Source organism: Polyodon spathula, chromosome 3 (genome assembly GCF_017654505.1).
Source record: "Polyodon spathula isolate WHYD16114869_AA chromosome 3, ASM1765450v1, whole genome shotgun sequence".
Classification (NCBI taxonomy): domain Eukaryota; kingdom Metazoa; phylum Chordata; class Actinopteri; order Acipenseriformes; family Polyodontidae; genus Polyodon; species Polyodon spathula.
In genome coordinates this window covers 1,790,299-1,814,917 of record NC_054536.1, presented here as the reverse complement: position 1 = coordinate 1,814,917, position 24,619 = coordinate 1,790,299, and the positions used below count along the sequence as shown (strand labels likewise).

At 40.6% G+C, this 24,619-nt stretch overlaps 1 protein-coding gene and 1 long non-coding RNA gene across 2 annotated transcripts; both read left to right on the top strand.

The window, feature by feature from the left end:
* Nucleotides 1-9,807: 9,807 nt before the first annotated feature.
* LOC121307616 (xylulose kinase-like) lies at nucleotides 9,808-15,116 on the top strand. The gene is made up of 7 exons (XM_041239835.1): nucleotides 9,808-9,903; nucleotides 11,519-11,584; nucleotides 11,674-11,746; nucleotides 13,541-13,659; nucleotides 13,911-13,992; nucleotides 14,418-14,455; nucleotides 14,973-15,116. Exons 1-7 carry the CDS (start codon nucleotides 9,808-9,810, stop codon nucleotides 15,114-15,116), a joined length of 618 nt encoding a protein of 205 aa, XP_041095769.1.
* A 281-nt stretch (nucleotides 15,117-15,397) lies between these two features.
* Nucleotides 15,398-17,195, top strand: LOC121308043. Its single transcript, XR_005948445.1, has 3 exons — nucleotides 15,398-15,619; nucleotides 16,093-16,208; nucleotides 17,068-17,195. It is a non-coding gene; the product is annotated as an uncharacterized LOC121308043 (long non-coding RNA).
* Nucleotides 17,196-24,619: the final 7,424 nt, after the last annotated feature.

Genomic DNA, 24,619 nt, shown 5'->3' with positions numbered 1-24,619 from the left:
GGCAAGCAGCCGGTGGGAAAGAACACACTTTGTTGGTAAGCCAATGCATCTGCTTGCTGTCTTGAGACATTGCTATGCCAGATAGCAGCCTGAGAAGGGACAGTTAAAAAGTCCAGTACTGTACAATGACCTCATAAACCACAAGTGGAACCAGCCCCTTCTGCAGTGCACATGATATGTTTTAACTTTCCATTGCATGTCATGAATCTCTAATACTAACCCTAATCTAAACAGAACATGTACCCAGATATCCAGGTTGCAGCTTCACAAGCACAGGGGTGCAGTACTGTCTTTAGACACAGTGTTTGCACAGGCTTACATTCTGTAACCTTTACATTCAGTTGTTTACTGCTCACCTTTTCATGGATCGCTTGATTTCCCACAGGAAAAAGCAGCTTTTATTGCATATTCAGTATCAATGCACAGCAGTTTCATATACAAAGCTTCTTTTCATTTCACTCCTCCATCAGTTGTTTTGGCCAGCGCCCCAGTGTAAATGTGTGTTGGCATTGCATTAGAGTGTTTAGCAAAGGGGAGTCACCTTTCCCAGGCAACATTGTTCATTTACTTTCCTGCTACATTGTCCAAGTCAGACTACCCACACCTGGTTTACTGAGTCATGAACACAGTAACAATTCCCATTTGCCTCAGTTGCACCTGGAACAAATCTAAAACAGTTAGCAAGCAATTAGCCTAGTAATGTTAGCCTAGCAAGCAGCTTAACTGTAAAGGGTTCTAAACAGTAGCAGCATGATCAACGACCAACACCTCGATAGTGCGGAAAAGTCTAAACACAGCTAGAATTAAAACAGCTTCCCTATTACTCCAACTAGCCACAGCTGGGTTACTGAGGTAACTAATACATGGAGTTTGTGAACAGTGACACAGCAGACATTTGCACTGAAGTTTGGTTTGCACCACTGAAGTACCAAAAGGACATCCAAATTGAATTGTAACCGGATGATGACAGGATGGGGTGGACCTGAAACAGAAGCAGGGGGCAAGGCCCTGGTCTGTGGACCTTGAAAATAGTAGTTGTTGTGTGTGGCTTGGTCTGTTTTATGCTTGATTTACATACATTATTTTATTTATTATTTTAATACAGTCTGTGCAGACCTGTCTCCAACCAGGTCTGCAAATATAGTATATAGATACAGTGGTCTGGTTGGTCAGTCTGTTGTCAGTTCCAGTCCTCTGTGTGTGTTTAATAAAAAGAGCATTGATTTATTTTACACGCTGTTTACTCTTAATTTCTTAAAAACGGGCATGACTATATATATATATATATATATATATATATATATATATATATATATATATATATATCTATGTTAGTGTTTTGAGCAAGGCCTCCCAACACTGGTCCCTGTGTCTTCTGGTTTTCATTCCAACAGCTCTCACGTTTACTTAATTAAACCTTTTAATTGTTCTCAGCAAGTTAGTTATAACGTTGTATAAGTAACCTGAAATCTGCAACTGTTTTGGAGCTGAGAACAATTAAAAAGGTCTAATTGAGTAAACGATCAGTTCAATGAAGGGTCTAGTTAATTAATTGAGCGTTCCATTGAAATGCAAACCAACACTGGGTCCTCAGGACCAACTGGTAACAACTGGCTTAGAGTACACACCCATTCCTTCCTCCAGTTCTTCTCTCTCTCTCTCTCTCTCTCTCTCTCTCTCTCTCTCTCTCTCTCTCTCTCTCTCTCTCTCTCTCTCTCTCTCTCTCTCTCTCTCTCTCTCTCTCTCTCTCTCTCTCTCTCTCTCTCTCTCTCTCTCTCTCTCTCTCGACCGTTTAGTTCGAACACAATTTTGGACCTCACCCACTTTGCCGATACGTTCTCCTCCAGAACCGTCCCCTGAGAGTATACTGTACTCCATATTTTTTATATACGGCTCTGTGTAACAAACAAAATAAAATCCAGACATTTTGGTCAGCGGCTCCTTTAATTTTTTTCTTTGGTTTCCGCTGACACAGGGGTAGTGACTGACATCCATGTACCCAAGCCTGTACAGTACATTCAAACTGAAATGGCTTTACTGTCTGATCGCTTCCACCTGGGATTTGATTTCAGCACCCACAGGCATACCGGAGCAGGCTGAGTGTTTACAGACGCGGGAGGAGTGAGTCGCTGCGTTTGCTCATGTGATCTACTACAATGGGTCATGTGGCGAGTTTGCACCAGGGACTTATGAAAGTTTATAACTTGGTTTTCTTTAAAAATCATAATAATAATTAAAAAAAAATACAAAACAAAATTAGTTCGCAGACGAGAGAGAGAGCGAGCGGAAACAGAGCAAATTTTTGTTTCGTTCCTAGTTAATATATATATATATATATATAATAGACTATATATATATATATATATATATATATATATATATATATATATATAATAATGCTATAGATAAATTTATCCGATATCTATTTAATCAAAAAAAAAAAAAAAAAAACAGAAGTGCTGAATGTGTTATGTAAAAAGCGTGCAGTTTTTACTTGTATGTGGAGTGGGAGCTGTCGCCGCGTCTCTATTACTGGCCTCTGCACTTCGTACCGCAGCAGAACACTGGCTAGTCTTCTTCCTTGAAACGCACTTTGAACTTAATCAGTTAGCTTTAAAACGGAGCAGGAATGGCTACAATTTCATATTTCAGATGTGTTTTTTTTAACTGGCAGTGTTAATCTATAGATCTTAAATGCGCAGCATTAGTAACGTCCTGCTGCAAATACTCAGTTTGCAGCAGTTCACAGTGACACAGAGCATCATGTTTTTAGGAGGGATCACCTCAACTGAAACTACAGGGAATACATACCAACTGGACTTTCAACAAGGCTTGTTTGTGCAAAGGCTAAAATGTAACATAGTCGTTGGACACTACTTGACAATAAAATAAATATTAAAAAATGAAACCATAATCTGAAAAACGCCTATAAAACATTAAGAACATAAGAACATAAGAAAGTTTACAAACGAGAGGAGGCCATTCGGCCCATCTTGCTCGTTTGGTTGTTAGTAGCTTATTGATCCCAAAATCTCATCAAGCAGCTTCTTGAAGGATCCCAGGGTGTCAGCTTCAACAACATTACTGGGGAGTTGATTCCAGACCCTCACAATTCTCTGTGTAAAAAAGTGTCTCCTATTTTCTGTTCTGAATGCCCCTTTTTCTAAACTCCATTTGTGACGCCTGGTCCTTGTTTCTTTTTTCAGGCTGAAAAAGTCCCTTGGGTCAACACTGTCAATACCTTTTAGAATTTTGAATGCTTGAATTAGGTCGCCACGTAGTCTTCTTTGTTCAAGACTGAACAGATTCAATTCTTTTAGCCTGTCTGCATATGACATGCCTTTTAATCCCAGAATAATTCTGGTCGCTCTTCTTTGCACTCTTTCTAGAGCAGCAATATCTTTTTTATAGCGAGGTGACCAGAACTGCACACAATATTCAAGATGAGGTCTTACAAGTGCATTGTACAGTTTTAACATTACTTCCCTTGATTTAAATTCAACACTTTTCACAATGTATCCGAGCATCTTGTTAGCCTTTTTTATAGCTTCCCCACATTGCCTAGATGAAGACATTTCTGAGTCAACAAAAACTCCAAGGTCTTTTTCATAGATTCCTTCTCCAATTTCAATATCTCCCATATGATATTTATAATGTACATTAAACACCACCACCAACTGCTATGTTTTTCTGTATGATATCAGGCTAGAATCAAGACTCCCACTGCAGTGCAGTTTGATCCGTTCCTGGTTTTACTATGAGTTAATGAAGCTGGTAGTAAAACCTGGAACTGGTGACAGTGCTGTGCAGCAGGAGTCTTATTGCCATCCCTGCAGTTGTACTAGTTCATGGCGCACTGTATACTTTACCGTGAGAATTTAACATTGTAAGCAATGGACAGATTTCCGTTGTTACTGGTTTTGAAATCATTTTCCCTAGCTGAAAGTGGTTGCTGTTGATGACAACCTGACCGCTGTTCATCAGAATGCAGTGCAGTTTGACACAGAGCTTCCTGAATACAGGTAAGCACAGTCAATACACGACTTCTTCTTACTCGCTGGCTGACACATGTTTTGGGTGAAACTGCTATGCAATAGGAGTCCATCCCTCACACCAAGATGTTATACAGTATTTGTAATGTGACTGTTTTTCAGTGTGGCCAACAGAGAGGGGTTTGTGATGGAAATAACGCACACATGAGCCTCTTGTATTGGGTGCAACACACTGTGTATTTTTCAAACACACACACACACACACTATTTACTCATATAAAACCGTTCTTTCTTTGTTAATCCCAGTCAGGCCGCGCTGCTCCTGAGTGGTTGTGGGTCTGCTCTCTCCTTCTCTCCTGTCTCCAGTAATCCTTCTCTGGAATCTACAGGCTTGGTTTCAGGAAACACAAGGCAGGCTGTTGGCACAATGCACGTTCCACTGTACGTTCCACCGTCCACCGTGACTTCGACTCCTCCCAGGGGATCTCCCCACAGTTCCCCTTTTGTATCCCTGGCCACGCCTCCATCGATCCATCACAGTCAGCAGTCAGTTGTGCTTGTGACCTAATCCGTATTTGATATTAGTGTAACCCGAAACACCTGTGCTTCTGACCTTTCCAAGATGGCCTTCACAACCGGACTCTGTGCTTATATCATGCTCCATCTTGGTGTGGTCGTGTGAGTTACTCCCTCTCAGGCCTCCACCTCTGAGCAGGCCAGATTTCACTGCTTTTTCCTCCTTCACCCTGCCACAAGGTTATATACAGCCAAAGCAGTTATGCACACACACAGGTAAGGTAGGTAAGGGTAACTTCTATGCAGTTTTACTTCAGCCTGTTTCACTGCCGTTGTGATATTTTGTCAGCTTGCGTTCTTGTTTGCCTCCATTCACGGTGATGTTTGTTGGCCAGGAAAGAACAAGGGTGCCCAATTCTACTAAAATGAAAAAACAAGCTACTTCAGGGTCTGGTTGTAGATTTAATGAGTTCAGCTGAATAATTACTAAACGTGTGTCTTGAATAAAGACCTGCATTGGAAGGGCCAGCTAGTATTATTGTCCACAGAGTGCTTGACCAACATTGTCTAGGACAATAATCAACTGGGGGTTTGTCTCCCAAAGTGATGTCATAGCTGCCACTTGTACTGCCCTGGGAGAAAATCTTTAATTTCCCTCGGAATGTGGCAATGCCAAGCACCAAGAGCCTCTCAACCACGTGTCTGTTTTGTATTCAAACAATACTTGCGGTTGAGAGGAACCATTGGGCAGAACATTGGGCTTGTAAAATGTATTTAAAAAGGTTTTTGTTTGTAATTTCAGGCTCTTGATGTGATCCTGGGTAAGATGAAGGCCTCTGGGTTTGATTTCTTTTGTGTGAAAGCCTTGTCAGGGAGTGGGCAGGTAAACACCACATACCAGAGTATTTTTGATCAATTCTGCAGAAGCAATACAGGCATTAGACAAAAAAAAACAAAAAAACAGTTGTTTCTGGAGTGATAGATGACCACACCTCATTGATTGCCATTGGAATCTGTCAACTTTGATGTAGAAGCACCTGCCAAGTCTTTATCAAAGTGTGTCCGATCTGCTGTCAGGCCAATTGTGACTTTCAAAATGGAATCTGTTCTAGTGTTACCATAGGACTCCATGTTCACTGGGACAGTCTGGGACAGTTCAGGCTTTTCAACTCACACCCCAGTGCATTCTGGTAAGTGTAGTCCTACTTCTCTTAAAATGAAACATACAAGTGAAAGGTACCTGGGACAGGTAACATATACCAGAGTGCACTGCCGCAGGAGTTTAAAAGTCTGAACTGTCCCAAATAGGTCTGCTACGATTAAACCAAAAATCGTTTTTTTCAATCGATTCCATTCCTCACTATATAGATCCATATAAACACTGGATAATCGATTTCAATAATTACATTTTTGTAATGTGTGTACATAATAGCATTATTTAAGTGTATCAATGAAACTGCGCTGAACACCCTACCCTGCCTTGCTATTTACAGTATTTCTGCCACAGACAAGCAGTGGGCGTGCTCTTCTTTTCCTGCTCGTGTTAACTAGCATCTGATTTGCTGGTCCCATCCTACCAGCGAATCAGTTTTGAAAATGCTTTGTAAGTACGCCCCTCTGTGTATTCCATGTAAACATAAAAAACCAAAGCACGCCGCCTTGAATCTAGAGCAGGACAAGGGCTTGTGTTCCTGGCAAACAGCCTGTAAATAAATCGAGCACATTGAAGAAAACTGACTGGATTTAGTTTGTGCTTCTTTGGAGTTTAATACTGAACTGTTAAACCTGGGAAAGATACTTTTCTGTATGTTTTTGGTTTTTTTTCAAACTGGGCTGCGTGCTCTGTCTGCGTTTCCTCATTGAGTCCATGTAAGTACAGTCACTGCTGCCCACAGCTGATAAAACAAATGATGAGCATTTGAGGGAATTTTTTGAATCTCATTGGAATGGGGTATTTTGAGTCCAGTTCCTGAACTATTTTGAGAAACACGACTGCATGTCAATGTATGAGCAGGAGGAGGGGAGGTGTGGCATCTTATATACATGATATAAACAAGCACTTGTGCTACTGTCAGCAGAAAAACCATTAGAAAGACACAACAATCACAGAGCAAAAAAGAAGTCATACTAAACTCATTACAGCCGTGATCAGACAGCAGTGCAAAACAAGGACAACAAAACGCAAACATATAGTCTAGCTGAGTGTGTGTTTTAAACATATAGTCTACTGAGCCCGTGAGTGCGTGCATTAAACGTATAGTCTAGCTGAGTGTGTGTTTTAAACATATAGTCTAGCTGAGTGCGTGCATTAAACGTATAGTCTAGCTGAGCCCGTGTATTAAATGTATAGTCTAGCTGAGCCCGTGTATTAAATGTATAGTCTAGCTGAGCCCGTGTATTAAACGTATAGTCTAGCTGAGCCCGTGTATTAAATGTATAGTCTAGCTGAGCCCGTGTATTAAATGTATAGTCTAGCTGAGTACTAAATAGTCTAGCTGAGCCCGTGTATTAAATGTATAGTCTAGCTGAGCCCGTGTATTAAATGTATAGTCTAGCTGAGCCCGTGTATTAAATGTATAGTCTAGCTGAGCCCGTGTATTAAATGTATAGTCTAGCTGAGCCCGTGTATTAAATGTATAGTCTAGCTGAGCGCGTGTATTAAATGTATAGTCTAGCTGAGCCCGTGTATTAAATGTATAGTAGCTGAGCCCGTGTAAAATGTATAGTCTAGCGTGAGCCCGAGCCCGTGAGCCCGTGTATTAAATGTATAGTCTAGCTGAGCGCGTGTATTAAATATAGTCTAGCTGAGCCCGTGTATTAAATTTATAGTCTAGCTGAGCCCGTGTATTAAATGTATAGTCTAGCTGAGCGCGTGTATTAAATGTATAGTCTAGCTGAGCGCGTGTATTAAATGTATAGTTATTAAATGTATAGTCTAGCTGAGCGCGTTTATTAAATGTATAGTTATTAAATGTATAGTCTAGCTGAGCGCGTGTATTAAATGTATAGTTATTAAATGTATAGTCTAGCTGAGCGCGTGTATTAAATGTATAGTTATTAAATGTATAGTCTAGCTGAGCCCGTGTATTAAATGTATAGTCTAGCTGAGCCCGTGTATTAAATGTATAGTCTAGCTGAGCGCGTGTATTAAATGTATAGTCTAGCTGAGCGCGTGTATTAAATGTATAGTCTAGCTGAGCCCGTGTATTAAATGTATAGTCTAGCTGAGCGCGTGTATTAAATGTATAGTCTAGCTGAGCGCGTGTATTAAATGTATAGTCTACCTAAGTTCAGGTTTTTTCAGGGTTTTTGTTTTCATGTATTTTTGACAGAAATTACAAGTCTTTGATAATGAATTGTTTTATGTTTTTTTAATAATCTGTTTCATTAAAACCACAATAGTACTTGCTGGAACTGGATCGTTCATATTTGTATCCGGTTCGTCGGTTCCAAAGCAGGAACTGGGTACCTGGTTTTAAATCTCAGTATTCATCTTTTTTTTTTTTTTAATGATTGTTTTGTGTGCCCAATTCGTCGATTGCTGTGTTTCCAGGTCAGACTGTCGGCAGAGCTCGGTTCAGACACGCTCTGCAATAGTCTTGTTTGCGAGTCACCCTGTGTTCATTCACACAAAGCACAGGCTGCATATTGATGTTTTGCCCCATTTGCTTATATGACATTGTGTCACTCACCTGGTTTTGTTTTCCAGCAGCATGGCAGTGTGTATTGGAAAGAAGGCTCCCGTCAGATCCTCCAGAACATGTCACCTGATAAGCCTCTGCATGGAATACTGGAGGTAGGGCTGGCACTGTGTTCTATCAGGAATGCCAAGTAAAGCCGGTTCAGTTTGCTCCCGGTAAACGATTGAACACACACTGCATAGGGTTGCACGATTTCTTTAGAATGTCTTCAATGAAAAGGCCCCAGCTGCATCAAAACCCCAGCCATGGCAGGGATGTGTGTTACTGACATGTTGTATGTGGCTGGCACTGGCAAGCTGGCAAGCTGGCAAGCGACTGGCCAAGCAGTAACCCTGGACTGAAGCGCGACACACTAAAACTTGAAAATCCAGTTTGTTTTCTTTATCTAAGAGAACTTTAGTGTTTTGGTTTTGTGGTTTATAATACAGGATCTAAGTTCACCGCAGCAGGATGTCCCTGTAGTATTTTATGTAAGGATATCCTCCTAAGGTGAATAAAAACCGTATACCATGAACGATCAGTCAATATTCTGCTTATACCACAAGTATAGTTTTAAAATAAATAACAGTAAAATCTGTCCAACTTTTATATGAAATCAGTTCATTCAGGAATTATTTTATCTGGCAGATCTTTCCTTTCATTGTCAACACACTCTGCTTCGGCGCAGATTCATTTCCAACTCTGTTTATGTCCTCTTCACAACCGTCTTTTCAGACTGAACCTTGAGCTCGGTCTGTCAGCTTTCAGTCTTTCTGTTTCCTACCATTACTGGCTGTTCATGCAAGTCAGACGCAGACAGACCAGTGACTGGCATTTCGTGCCTAATGTGTTCTCGGAGGGGATGTGTCGTGGAGGCCCCGCTATGTATGTGTGCAGTTATTTACATTTTTAGATATATCTCGAAGTCTGGATCCAATTGTGGTGAAACTTGGGATGTGCATTCCTTAGCACCAGGTTTTCAGAGTCTATGTCCGGGTGACTTGTGACACAAGAGCTGGTCCCCGATTGGTTATACTAGTAAATAAGCATGTGTTGTGAGATGATGTCATTAAACCTGGAATGGATCCGTGCTCCAGTAGTTACCTTCCTCTAATGCCTTAGAACGTGGTCTTTAACAGGCAGCACTGAGACGTAGAAATATTCACTGAGTGAGGACCGTCAAACGTGGATGTTTTTTGATGTTAGATATCTCTGCGCTTGTTGTGTAAATGTATATCGCTCGTTCAGCATGAAATGAACCAAGTGGCTAGTTCATTCACACTTGCTAAGGTGTGTGCTGGTAGCGTGTTTAGGGGAGGGCTTGACTGGCCGAAGGTCAGTATCCATGCTTGTAGGATTTGCTTTTGTATAGGTCACAGGTTCGTCAGCAGGTTGGGTTCAATTCCTTAAAAGGAGATGTAATTGGAATTGATTTTAAAATTGAAAAAAAAGAACTGAGCCCAGCCCTGTTCAATCGTGTTATGATATGGATACAGTAGGTGCCCACTCTCACCCCAATGTGAAGATAAAACGAGGAAGGGACTATCCAGGATGTTCGAGTCCTTGATTTGCCTGTTTCCCTGCAGTCTTGCTTTGCAGTGACAGACAGCCCTGTCTGGATGGACTCCAGCACCACTGAGCAATGCCAGCACCTGGAGCAGGAGCTCGGCGGGGCACAGCGGCTTGCTGATATAACAGGGTCTCGGGCATATGAGGTAGGCAATTAAACAAGGACCAGGAAAACAGATATAACAGAGTCTCAGGGATATGTGTAGACAGTTAAACAAGGACCAGGAAAACAGATATAAGAGTCTCAGGGATACTTCTCTTTTCCCATATTATTACTTCAAAGCTATTATTATTATTATTATTATTATAATTATTATTATTATTATTATTATTTATTAACAGATCAAGCTTTTATGTGTCCTCAGTCACCTGGATTCAAAAATATTATTAATGAGAATTACTAGAAGTTTAGTATTACTTGTAAAACAGTTGCCAGATGTTTTTTCTTAAACATTTGTTTAAGCTAAGCCAAGGCTGCTGTGGTGTTCTTTTGGTGTGATACAGATTTTTATGTGGAACAATAGGAAAAAAAAAAAAAAGTTTAACAAGTAGATTCAGTGAGTTTCTGAATTGGCAAGCTGGCTGGGTTTTTAAAGTTTCAAAAACAACAAAAGCCGGAGAGGGTTCTCAGATAGTAACACATACATTTCAGGGATTTCAGATAGTAACACATACATTTCAGGGATTTCAGATAGTAACACATACATTTCAGGGATTTCAGATAGTAACGCATGCATTTCAGGGATTTCAGATAGTAACGCATACATTTCAGGGATTTCAGATAGTAACACATACATTTCAGGGATTTCAGATATAACGCATACATTTCAGGGATTTCAGATAGTAACGCATACATTTCAGGGATTTCAGATAGTAACGCATACATTTCAGGGATTTCAGATAGTAACGCATACATTTCAGGGATTTCAGATATAACGCATGCATTTCAGGGATTTCAGATATAACGCATACATTTCAGGGATTTCAGATATAACGCATACATTTCAGGGATTTCAGATATAACGCATACATTTCAGGGATTTCAGATAGTAACGCATGCATTTCAGGGATTTCAGATAGTAACGCATGCATTTCAGGGATTTCAGATATAACGCATGCATTTCAGGGATTTCAGATATAACGCATGCATTTCAGGGATTTCAGATATAACGCATGCATTTCAGGGATTTCAGATATAACGCATGCATTTCAGGGATTTCAGATATAACGCATACATTTCAGGGATTTCAGATATAACGCATGCATTTCAGGGATTTCAGATATAACGCGTACATTTCAGGGATTTCAGATATAACGCGTACATTTCAGGGATTTCAGATATAACGCGTACATTTCAGGGATTTCAGATATAACGCGTACATTTCAGGGATTTCAGATATAACGCGTACATTTCAGGGATTTCAGATATAACGCGTACATTTCAGGGATTTCAGATATAACGCATACATTTCAGGGATTTCAGATATAACACATGCATTTCATCCTGAAGAATCTCTAAAACAGGTACTGTACCAGTCACTCTAGCAGGAAGTTCAGACGACCCGGTTTACTTGTACTGCACAGTACAGTATCACTAATAGCTAGATAAAAACCCTACACAGCAGATAACTGTACAAACAAGAAAATAACTGGGTCAACCCAGAGATCAGCTGTTTAAAATAACATTCCTCGTCAGTCTAGGAAATCCTTCATTAAACACGAACAAAAAACACAGGGCTTTTGATCTTGACTGTTTTGCAGAGATTCACTGGAAATCAGATGGCAAAGATTTGGAAGACAAATCCTGGACACTACAAACAAACTGAGGTGAAATATTTAGGTGTTATTTCTTTATTCCTAGTTTGTGCACCTCAGTTGCAATGTTAATTCATGCGTCTCGTTTCTTGTTGTTGCAGAGAATATCCCTGGTCAGTAGCTTTGCTGCTTCCCTCTTCCTTGGGGACTATGCTGCTATAGATTACAGTGATGTTGCACATGCTTCTTTATCGGTACCATTCTACTCGTGAGATGTCTTACTCAATAAAACATTTAGCATGTTATTTAAGCAGTTGGTCCTTGCTTAAGCAATGTGCTGAATCCTGTGTTGTTTTTTGAACCCTGCTGTGTATATATTGTGGCAGAGTGGGGATTGCTTTGCCACTTTCGGGACTTTTCACTCCGTCGTCTTGTTTAAAATGAGCTCTGGACCACAGATATGTTGCCTGTATACATATTCTCATGTAAAAACAAAACAAGCAAAACAAATAACTCCTCCAAGGAGGGCTAAACTAAACTGTTCTTAACTCATACTGGACAGCTATGCTGTTTACCGGTGAACAAAAACCCAACCCTTATACACATAAGCATTTAAACACAGTACCTTCTCTTAGTCCAGGTCTATCCCCAGCTCTGAGCCTTACCACAGACAAACTAACACATATTAAGACCTGCTTTTATACATCTGCCTACATTACTAGCAGGTGTCTTTAATTACATGAAGAAAACAGTGAACACGACCATTTAAACCTGTGGCTGTGTTAAAAGAGCTACAAACACACCTTCCCCAGTGTGCAGGCTCTGCCCTGTCACAATGTGTATGTATGGAATGACTGTTTTGTGCAAGTATCTTTCAACCATGTAACCCAATGCCATTTCAAGTGAGTGTGTGTTGAAGATAAGAACTGTTTGTTAGGAGCCAGTGTATTTGTTTAACTAGGTCAGCAGTGTGTTTGCTAATAGAAATTGTTAGCTTATAATAAACTTGGCAAAGGCATTTTACATAAATGCTTGTCCAGATATGGAAAAGCATGTTTGAGGTGTTGTCCGTGTTTTGATTTATCCTCAGTTATATCGTTTTCACACTGGCCTTTAACAGGATATACAGAGTGGGAAGCAAGGTCATCTAACAGTAGCATAGCACAGATGAAGGCTTGTGGGAAACGTTACAAGGCGATAGGCTTATGTGCATACAGTTGCACTTAGACAAACGTTGTTAGTTAATTGCTGATGTACTCTAATTAAATCATCATTGAGTGAGTTAATGTAATGAATGCCACACATTTGTGCACTGGGGTTTTACTTTACATTTCATTACGAGTCTGGGCTGGCACCCACAGGGAATTCTGCTGCTTCTTTACACTCACGCAGGGTGAGGAAGACGTCATCTAGGGCTAGACACTGACCCACTCCAGTATTAAAACTAACATCATGAATTGCTTACTACACTCTATCTATCTAGCTGTCTGTCTGTCTGCCTGTATTTATCTATCTATCTATCTATCTATCTATCTATCTATCTATCTATCTATCTATCTATCTATCTATCTATCCGTCTGTCTGTCTGTCTGTCTATCTGAATCATATAATCAAAGAAACTATAAAGTTAAATTGCAGAAGTCTACCTGAAGCCATACTTATAGTACAGTATTTCTTGTTAGGTTTTTCAGTTTTTCTTTGTGTATGGAAAATTACAAAGTAGTATGTAATTCAATATGCTAACATAACGTTATTCAGCAGGTTTCATTCGGCTTTATGAAACAAAATTAGTTCATTCTAGAGGGGGATGCAAAACTTTTGACCATAGCTATGTATGTGCATATATATAGAATATATATATATATATATATATATATATATATATATATATATATATATATATATATATATATATATATATATATATATAAAGACCCTTTTGGTCAAAGCTCTGTTGTAAGCTGGGCTCCCCATGCTTTGTCTGAATACCTGCTGTCTGTAGTTTGCTGTGGTTCTCTTTGTTGCCAGGCTCTGGGATGAATTTAATGGACATCTCTAAGAAGGAGTGGGCACAGGACTGCCTGGCAGCCGTGGCACCTGGGCTGGGAGGGAAACTGGGGAGCCCACTGCCTTCAGTGGCAGTTCTGGTAGGTGATCAACAAAAACGAAATCTCATTTACAGCGTATACTTGCATAAGAAAATACGCCAGAAACTGCACACGCTGGAAATGTGTTGAGAAACAATACAAAAACAGGATGCCTGCTCTATTCGGGGTGAGTGGATTGATTGTGTGCTGGGTACAATGTGGTGGATTTTTCCATTCAATTACTGTGAACATTCCCTTTCAAGAGGAATGTTCAGGGGCTCATTTCTAATCCTAATTGGTTTCCCCTCTAGGGTTCTGTGTCGTCATACTATGTCCAGCGCTATGGCTTCTCGCCTGACTGTAAAGTGATAGCTTTCACAGGGGACAACCCAGGTAAGTATCCAGCCATGTCTAAATGGGTTTAGAGCCCCCCCTTGTGGTTTCCAGTGATACTTCAACAAGTACATTAATTAAAACAAGTTAGAAATGTCTGGTTTTTAGTGATTCATTTTCTACACTTGAACTTTGTTTCAAGTGACCCTTCAGTCACAATTTTTTAATTGCATTTAAAACATTTTTAAATGGTTTGTGTGAACTCTATGGAGTTGAACTTACCAAAACCTTTGAAAAAATAGATACGTAGATAGGAAAATTAACAGAACAATTATACATGCAATGACTGAAGGGGGTGTAATGCAAACACCTCTGCCTTCTTTTAAAACACTAACAGCAGACAGCTGAGGAGGAATGCAGGCATCTTGATTGGCGACCGGAGAGAGCTGGTTTGAGTTGAACTTGTCTTGTCCTCTTTTGTCCAGGGTCCTTGGCAGGGATGAGACTCCAAGGAGACATTGCAGTGAGTAAACACACTGCCGATGAATTAATAAAAGGTCATGCTTGATTATTGCTCTTTTCCAAAGGGTCTTTCCATGCCAGATACGCAGATGACTCCAGGGTCGCTATCTCAGAATGCAGGGATGGAAATAAGACTCATACTGCATAGCAGTATCACCATTTGGCTCAAACTGCTGTGCAGTGAGATTCTTATTTCCGTCCCTGCAATGTGACAATTATCCAGGCTTGTGATACACATTCTGCTGCTGTGCTGCAGTACTAGTAGAAAACTACTGTTCTGACAGTACAGAAGCAATGTCCCATCAATACTAAAGCAGACAAGGGTCTAGGTCCCCCAGCGCCTCCCCGTTGTGTGCAGGGTGAGTCATACAGCCAGGGGAGTTCAGCTTCACGTCCTGGCTGTGCAAAGTCTCCGGTTGTCGCCGGGGTTTCCGGGGGGAGCCTGGCATTGGCTCTGGCATTCCCGTGGGTTAGGGAGGCAGAACAGGCAGGGACTGTTTCTCCTCATTGTGCCACAGCGGACTCCACCGGCCAGACGTGTAGTCAGATCAGACAGATACCTTCAGGACTGGATCCTCCAGGGGCCGCGAGCTTCCAGGGAGTACGAGAGGAAGCAGCTCGGTCGTGGGCTCGGAGGACACCCACTGGACCTTCAGTTCTGAGCTGTGTGGGGAACTGCTGCAGTGAAGAGAAAAAAAACAAATCATAGAAATAATGGGACATTCTAAACCGAGCTGAAAATCAGGCGTTCTAGAATAGAATGATAGAATGATAGAATGCCCAGTGGAAAGCTGCTTGCAATAGGCAAGGAAGATTCTTTTTTTTTTTTTTTATTGTGGGACTCTGCAACTTTATTTTATGTATATTAAAGTTTAGGCAGATACATTTTGTGAGTACTGCACCAATGAAATGTTGAAACAGCTTAACTATATTGTATGTTTAATTCCAGTCTTGTAAAAGTACAGTTGACTCTGTGGTGGTGTGTGGACCACTGTATATGGATATCCCGTGCATGTTTGCTAAGAGATGCTGTGTTTCTGTTGAAATAGATAAGTCTTGGTACCAGTGACACAGTCTTCCTATGGATTCAGGACACCAGACCAACAGTGGAAGGACATATATTTTGCAGTCCAGTTGATAGCCAGGCTTACATGGCATTGATATGGTAATACTTATTTAAGACCCTCTCCTTTGGAAGAATTACATTACATTACAGTGAAATACAATGCAGAGTAACAGATAAAACACAGTGAATGGTTGTCTGAGTCATTCAACTGGAAACAGTATGTAATCAGGGAGGGTGTTGCAGCTCTCACCACTGTCTAGGTGTGTTTACACTTACAACCCAGACCCGAGCTGGCTTAGGGTCAATCATATTAAAGATTCTTATCATCTGAGCCACCTGTTTACACCTGAGCACAGAACTAGGCTGGCTCTGGCCCCGTATGCATGCGCATTGCCCCTGAACTCTAGTCGTATTAACCACCCCTGGCATGAAAACAGTTCCCTCCCCAGGAGAGCGTGGTTAAGTCTACCCCAAGACTGCTGTTGGTGTCACTTGTGTGTTTCTGTTTCAAGGTGGTCATTCCGGCCTCATTAACATTCTCTGGCACCATGTCCCGTGTCTGTTGCTTCTAGTTTTAAAAATGGCTCCTTTACCAGAGAGAGAATCAGGGAGGAATGTGCAGGAGGATCATGGGAAGAGTTTTCAAAAGCTCTGAAGGCCACACCTGTTGGGAATAACGGCAACATAGGTAAAGACAAGTGTGCTAAATGTGTCTTGTGTGTCCTTATGAATAAGCAGGCCAGTGCTGTGAGTGGAGCTCCAGCTTGCTTAGCTGATTGTATGCTTCCTTTAGCTCGCCTGGTGCAGTTCTAGCCTTCATTCATTCTAGGGTGTCTTAGCGTTATTTTTTAAAGTTTTGGCAATTTAGTTCTGCAGAGTGGTATTAGAGGTAAAGGTGACTAGAACACTAAAGCTACAGCACTGTGTGCCAAAACGTGCTTAATTAAGAAGACTGACCACATTGGAATGCCCCGTGAAGTTTGCTTTTCTGAAATTAAGTGCTGTTTTACTTTCAAAATTTTAATTTAAATTGTATTTTTTGTTTTTATTTGTTAAATAAATTCCTTTAGGGGCTGATTCAAAAGTAGAAAAAAAAAGCTGTTCAATTTACAAACCTAGACATAAACAGAGCACGTATTTAATTTAAGACAGTTTAAGTCTGGTGGGTGTTTTCCTTTGACATTTTGACTTTAGAGCTTTCTCAATTTCTTCAATGGTGAAATTAGTTTTAGGTTGCATTCTTCTACCACAGGGTTTGGTGTTGTCTCCACCCCTGGGAGACAGGATGAGAACAGCTCCCAATAGTCATATTAAACAATAGCACCCTTTCAGGTGAGGATTGCTCTGTTTTCTCCTAGTGCTCTCAGTCACGTAGGCAGAGGTGAGAGTAAACACTTCAAAGTGCTGCATTTAGAAATTCTGAACGAAACGTAAGAAATTCAATGACAGTCGTGTTTACAGGACGTTTATTTCAAAGTCTTCAGTTCTTAAAGAGTGAGACCATCAACATGAGTGCATCTTACCAGAACTGTCTTGTGTTGTTTCAGGAATTTATTTTGATGTGATGGAGATTACCCCAGCAGCCGTGGGGGTTCACAGAGTTAATGGGGAAAACGACAAAGTAAGACCAGGGGTACAGTTCAACAGGTTGTATTATATTGTATGCAGTCAGCAATATCTAATGCAGGGGTGGCCAAAGTTAGTCCTTCCACTCCTGGTCTTTGTTCCAACCCTATTCTAAATTGTTTAGTTGAACCAATTAAACCTCCATCCAGACCTTGCAGTAGTTCATTATATAATTTTACCTGTCAAACCTGGAGTGGAATGGCCCTCCAGGACTGTGATTGAACACCCCTGATCTAGCGCATAGCTATTGGGTATTGCCAGCACTACAAAAGAAAACCATTCAAAGTAGCTGGTCACCAGAGGGCGCTCTCTTTTACTTCAGCAATACAGTCTATAGCCCTGATTAGCAGGCATTACCCTCTGCTAGTTGGCAGTCGACAGACATGGTCAACTACAAAAGCAGGCAGGGTTTAATTGCAATTAGAAACTGGCAAACAGTCCATTTGCTGTCTTTTTAAACCTGTAAATCTCTCAATTACACATGTATTAACAGGTGTTTTGGTGTACATTCATGCCACTTATTTTCCGATGCTGTATGGTTATATGATTCTTTAACAATGCCTTCTTTTGTAAGTGTTTTCAAATATTACAGACATCCTCCATATATCATACCCGATTAAGGAATGTGTCCTTCTTCTTCTCCTTGTTGTTTGGCTCAGGTGGCAGGCTTCCCAGAGGAGGTTGAGGTCAGGGCTGTAATTGAGGGACAGTTCCTGGCAAAGAGAGCTCATGCTGAGAAACTGGGCTATAAAATATGTGAGTGTCCTTTCTCTCTGCAGTTTACTAGTCAGTGATAAATGATCCCTCCTCTTTTGTGGGTGTCAAACACATTAAGTGGCTCACTGAGTCTTACTTTGTGGATAACACCAGAATGACTCGCTCAACACAACAATTATTCAATTTAATACCGATGCTTTATTAAACTGAGAGAACAGCATGCAGTACGAAAAGGCATGATTACCAATCTCAGAGACACAGAGTGTGGCAGTCTTCTCTTCTTCCTCTGCTCTAACACACAAGCTCTAAACAAGCCTGTGGTGACATTATCATTCTTCAACAACCCTTTCTTTGTGTAGCTGTTCTCCAGAACAGCTTGGTATCCTCCTGTACCGTCTCTCTTGGTCTAATCATCTGAGAAACATACTCACAGTCCATGCATTACACACTCACACTCACAGTCCATGCATCGCACACTCGCACACACACACGCACACAAGCACGCACACACACTCACATACACACACATACACACACCCTGCTAATAAGACATATTACTATAAGAGAGTACAAGAGGCAGACATTGGTACAGAAGATTACAAGAGCCTGACAACCTCCATAGATCATACCCAATAAGAAACGTGTCCTTATTAGTAACATTCCTCAAGCTTGCTTTTACATTGAGTTAAAGAAAATACACAGACAAAGCACAGCAACATATAAAATAGAAAACCAACACCTTGTGAAAATTCACACGCTCTCTCACAGCTTTCAATACACACAGCTGTGAGGATCCATTGAGAATTCACACGCTCCCTCACTGCTTTCAGTACACACAGCTGTGAGGATCCATTGAGAATTCACACGCTCCCTCACAGCTTTCAATACACACAGCTGTGAGGATCCATTGAGAATTCACACGCTCCCTCACAGCTTTCAGTACACACAGCTGTGAGGATCCATTGAGAATTCACACGCTCCCTCACTGCTTTCAGTACACACAGCTGTGAGGAAGATCCATTGAGAATTCACACGCTCTCTCAAGCTTTCAATACACACAGCTGTGAGGATTCATTGAGAATTCACACGCTCTCTCAAGCTTTCAATACACACAGCTGTGAGGATTCATTGAGAATTCACACGCTCTCTCAAGCTTTCAATACACACAGCTGTGAGGAAGATCCATTGAGAATTCACACGCTCCCTCACAGCTTTCAATACATAATTCATATATAGACAGTGCTCTGCCATTATAATGCATTTGTGGAGGTCCATAATTAGGATACTGCGTTATTTGTGTTTTGTCTTATAACGAATATTGGCATTTCTGTTGTTTTGCCTTGCCAAAGCAACAAACAGTCTTGCACTTACACAGCAGCTTGTCTTACTCGGCTCTGCCCGCGCTGATGTGGGCACCCCTCTATATTCTTTCATGTATTCTTTCACCCACCAATCCCGGCTGAGGCAAGCTTACCGCTTCCCTGCTAACAAGCACACAAACAACAGGGTCCCTAGACCAGTCCTGCAATAGTGTAAATCCTGGTTTGTTACAGTATATACAGTATAATAGAAACTGCTACTCGTATTTAAATTGTATATATTTTTTTTATAATAAACGGTAAATAAATAGCACAGAATCCAAGGATGTTTCTACACACTTGTATTGTTTCCTACTTGTTTTGTCACATTAACGGACAGTTTGTTTTTACTTTTAGAAGAAAAATATAATATGGTGCAAGCACTTTATAAGTACTGTATGTCCCAGTTTCAACTTAAATGTGTTTAAATACAGTAAAAACAACAATAAAACAAAGTTTCTATTATAATTTATCCATGCATAATTCACAAGGACATCACCAGGATCACTTAAAGTATCTGGAACGTTCAATATATATATATATATATATATATATAATATATATATATATATATCCTAGCATATTTTATATTTATAGGGTCCCAGTACTATCATGAGAAGCATGGTGGAATGGTCTGGCCCTGTTTCTATGTTGAAAGGAGGTCCTCCTGGCGCGTACCTTAAAGGACAAGTGGAAATTCTATGTTGAAAGGAGTCCAGTTTTGTGTTCACGTCCTCTCTTGCACGCTGTAAGGAGAGCGGTGGCATGCTTATTTTCAGTGCCAGTAGAGTAAGAAGAAGGTTTCACTTTGATTACTGTTCCAGCTTCCTTTGTTGCAAGGCTTTGGATAATTGGCACTGCCAGCCATGCTGTTATATTTAGTTGCATGTGTGAATCAGCCTGTTCCATCACCCCAGAGCGGGCTGACTCTGATTGCCCTTACCCAGAGGGAAAGATTCCTACATCTTTGGAGAGCGGAGTTATTGATGGTCTCTGTCTTAGCAGGAGGCTAATGATCCTGACCTCAAAACAACAGAAAGAAACAGGACTTCAAAAGTAGAGCTTCCAGTGTAAGCTGATTGTTTCAACTGTATTGAAGTGTTACCGAAGTGTCTCCAATTAAACACGTTGCTGCCTGCTTGTGCAGTATAGATTTTACATAAAAAAAATAATTTTGTGGTTTCAAGCCAAGGGTGAGAATGAAAAACATATTTTACTGTTTAGAAAATACCCATTATTAAACAAAGTATTTACAATGTTTTTTTTATTACAGAGAATATTTCTAATGTTTTTATAAATAGTTTAAAATAAAATACAGATTATACCAATTTGACTTTTCTGTCTGAATAAAAATGTAACATGCATGTGCAAATGTGTTACTTTCGTTGGGTAGGGATGATGGGACGTGAAGCAGGCCTGACCAGGATGAGCACCCACGCAGTCTGGGAGAGAGACCTGGTTATTCACACAGACACTCTGTTAAAGGGGCTGCTTTGCTGGGTTTATCAGTAGCAGTCATTCTTTGATAATGGGTGTACAGGTAGATAGCTGTGTGTACCAATCCCAGTAGCACCCAGGCTCGCAGTGCATGCTGTGATTTACCCAGCTTCCTCGTGCGAGAGCTTGAGAGTGAACCCCTTTCACACCAACACAGCCCTGGCATCAGTGGCTTTATTCATCAGGCGCTAATTAGAAAAAATTAAAAAAGCAAGAAAATAAATCTTTTGAAATTAGCATTTTAATAGTGTGAGCTGCGTGCTGGGCAAAGTCGATTTCCAGGTATTCATTCCTTCTTCTATGTTCTTACTTTTATTAACCAGAAACGATAAAACAGATTAGATGACTTGGGAATTACAGCTTTGTGTGCAGAACTGCAGAACATTTCAGAAAAACCGTACTGGTTTGCATCTTTAAAACTGCTTTTGGATCACTTTCTGCGAATGCTTCTCCCTCAGTCCACTTTAATCCTACTCCCTGTATGTTGCTGATTAAGTTTGAACCCCACATGCTTTGGTGTTCTCTTTGTACATTGCAATTGCAATGTATAAAAAAACAATTGTCCTTTATGTTCTTTTCCAGGACCCTCTAGTTATTGAGGTTTCGGTCTCAATGGGAAAATCTTGTTAAATAAATAAGTGAAAAATAATAGCTTTTTTTGTTTCTCTGCAAACCCTGGGCAATGACGTTTGCCACCCCCCCCCCCCAAAAAAAAAACAAAAAAAAACAAAACACTATTCTTGCCTCTACTCATTAACTCAAAAATAAATAACATAAGATGATGAAAATCTCTTAAAGGCTTAAGTGAAGGAGGGACTCTGTAATGAGGAATCCAGATCACCCTGTCTTGAAAACACTTCAGTGTGTTCCTGTGTGACTCTGTAATGAACTCTCATCACTGTCTTGAAAACACTTCAGTGTGTTCCTGTGGGGCAGACACATGGCAAATGACATTTAATAGAGAAAAGTGTAAGGTACTGCACGCAGGAAATAAAAATGTACATTATAAATATCATATGGGAGATATTGAAATTGGAGAAGGAATCTATGAAAAAGACCTAGGAGTTTTTGTTGACTCAGAAATGTCTTCATCTAGGCAATGTGGGGAAGCTATAAAAAAGGCTAACAAGATGCTCGGATACATTGTGAAAAGTGTTGAATTTAAATCAAGGGAAGTAATGTTAAAACTGTACAATGCACTTGTAAGACCTCATCTTGAATATTGTGTGCAGTTCTGGTCACCTCGCTATAAAAAAGATATTGCTGCTCTAGAAAGAGTGCAAAGAAGAGCGACCAGAATTATTCCGGGCTTAAAAGGCATGTCATATGCAGACAGGCTAAAAGAATTGAATCTGTTCAGTCTTGAACAAAGAAGACTACGTGGCGACCTAATTCAAGCATTCAAAATTCTAAAAGGTATTGACAGTGTGGACGCAAGGGACTTTTTCAGCCTGAAAAAAAGAAACAAGGACCAGGGGTCACAAATGGAGATTAGAAAAAGGGGCATTCAGAACAGAAAATAGGAGACACTTTTTTACACAGAGAATTGTGAGGGTCTGGAATCAACTCCCCAGTAATGTTGTTGAAGCTGACACCCTGGGATCCTTCAAGAAGCTGCTTGATGAGATTTTGGGATCAATAAGCTACTAACAACCAAACGAGCAAGATGGGCCGAATGGCCTCCTCTCGTTTGTAAACTTTCTTATGTTCTTATGTTCTTATGACTCTGTAATGAACCCACATCACTGTCTTGAAAACACTTCAGTGTGTTCCTGTGTGACTCTGTAATGAACTCACATCACTGTCTTGAAAACACTTCAGTGTGTTCCTGTGTGACTCTGTAATGAACTCTCATCACTGTCTTGAAAACACTTCAGTGTGTTCCTGTGTGACTCTGTAATGAACTCACATCACTGTCTTGAAAACACTTCAGTGTGTTCCTGTGTGACTCTGTAATGAACCCACATCACTGTCTTGAAAACACTTCAGTGTTTTCCGGTGAGATACAGGACCTACAACTAAGTAACGTTGTGCGGCGATCCTGAAGGGTAGCCCCCATAGAAAGATGCGGCTGATTTTAGGGGCAGTTGGTCATGCTGCTAGCTGAGGGATTAGTAGACGCTGAATTGATTCCCAGTGATTTGCTTTCTGCTGTTGGGGTGCAAGACTGGGCTGAGTCTGAAACTTGAAGTCAGCCACCCTCGTTTGTTTATTATCATTTCAGTCATTCGCTCACTCTTCACATCACATCCCTTCTGAAATGCTACTATTCAACTCTTACCGACCTGCTAAGCCACTACATGGTCCTGCTCCTGCTTATATTGCAGAGATGCTGGTTCTGTGTGCACAAGGTCTTGGATTGTTGGAGGAGCTGGAGTTAGACTGCCCAGGGAGCGCACGCCTTCCTTCTCAACTGCAGATGGTTTACACATTTACAGAAAATGTAAAGATGGCAGCCCCAGTATTTAGTGCTGTCACTGTGTGCCTTTCACCAGAGAGTAGAAGGCGTGGGGGGTTGAAGCTATTCTTTCTCTTACAGTGGAATTGCTTTTCAGAAGTCCTGGTATGGAGCTGTTTCTGGCTCTTGCTGGAATTGAGAGTAATAACCTTTGACAAGCTGTGCATTCTGTTGCTCTATATGAAATCTGCAGATGCAAATTTCAAGGCTTCTTCCAGAGTTTTATAATGATTTAATTTTGCAGAAGTTTGGGCGTGCCTAAACTTTATTAGTCATTAAACTGATTAAACATGGCAACTACTTTTATGATTTATTTTTGAGTTTAGAAGCAATTACTTTGGAACCTTGTGCATGCTATGGAGGTGAGCAATTGTGATCGCTGCCTGTTCTCTTCAAGGTGTTGTTTCTGTATGGGTTAATGTTAGTTTAAGATTAATAGAAGCTGATGATCCCTGTTTATACATGAGTTGTTCCCAGTAAAATATACAAGCATATCAACAAAAGCATATTTTTAGGGAAGATGTCCTGAGCACTAATTAGAATATTATAACCTTCTACTGCTGGGAGTTGCACCACACATGCCCTGTTGGGATCACAGCAGTAGAAAGTGACACACAGGCTTGGAGGAGGGAGAAGGCTTGTGTCCCGGCGGTAGGAGTATATTTTGTTACTGTGCTGTAAACAAACTGTAAGCATGGTTTTTCTTGCTGGAATGTGGGAAGGACAGAAGGCTAAATAATGGAACTCTAGGGAGGGATGTGCAGGGAGAGTAGGCACGAGACTGGCCCTTAACACCTTCCTGCATGAAGTATTGAAGATCGCTGAAAAAAAAAAGTTTTGGACACATGATAAATATATTTTTCATTTAACATTTTTTTCAAATTTTTTCCATTGCTTTATATGGGGGTGAAAGGACATCGTGCATTTGCGTCTTCTGTATGTCCTCATACAAAGATATAAAGACTAGAAGGGTTTTTATATTCGTCCACATATTAGATTATATCTGAGATTGCTTTTTGAGAGATGACTCATTGCTGACTGACATCTGTGTCTGCTAAGTTGCTGCTGAGTTTTATGTTTGATGTTTTATGACTGATTATGTGTTTTTTTTCTCCTTATTTCTTGTGTTTGATGTTGTGTGCTGTGGTGATGTGAGCCTCGTGCCTGGTCCTCATTGTAAATGAGAATTTGTTCTAATTGACTCAGATGGATAAATAAATGTTTTGATTGATTGAGGTCGCCAAAATGTATTAGAACACCCCATTGCTTCTGTAGTTCAGCAGTGTGCACATGTATTACAACACCCCATTGCTTCTGTAGTTCAGCAGTGTGCACATGTATTACAACACCCCATTGCTTCTGTAGTTCAGCAGTGTGCACATGTATTAGAGCACCCCATTGCTTCTGTAGTTCAGCAGTGTGCACATGTATTACAACACCCCA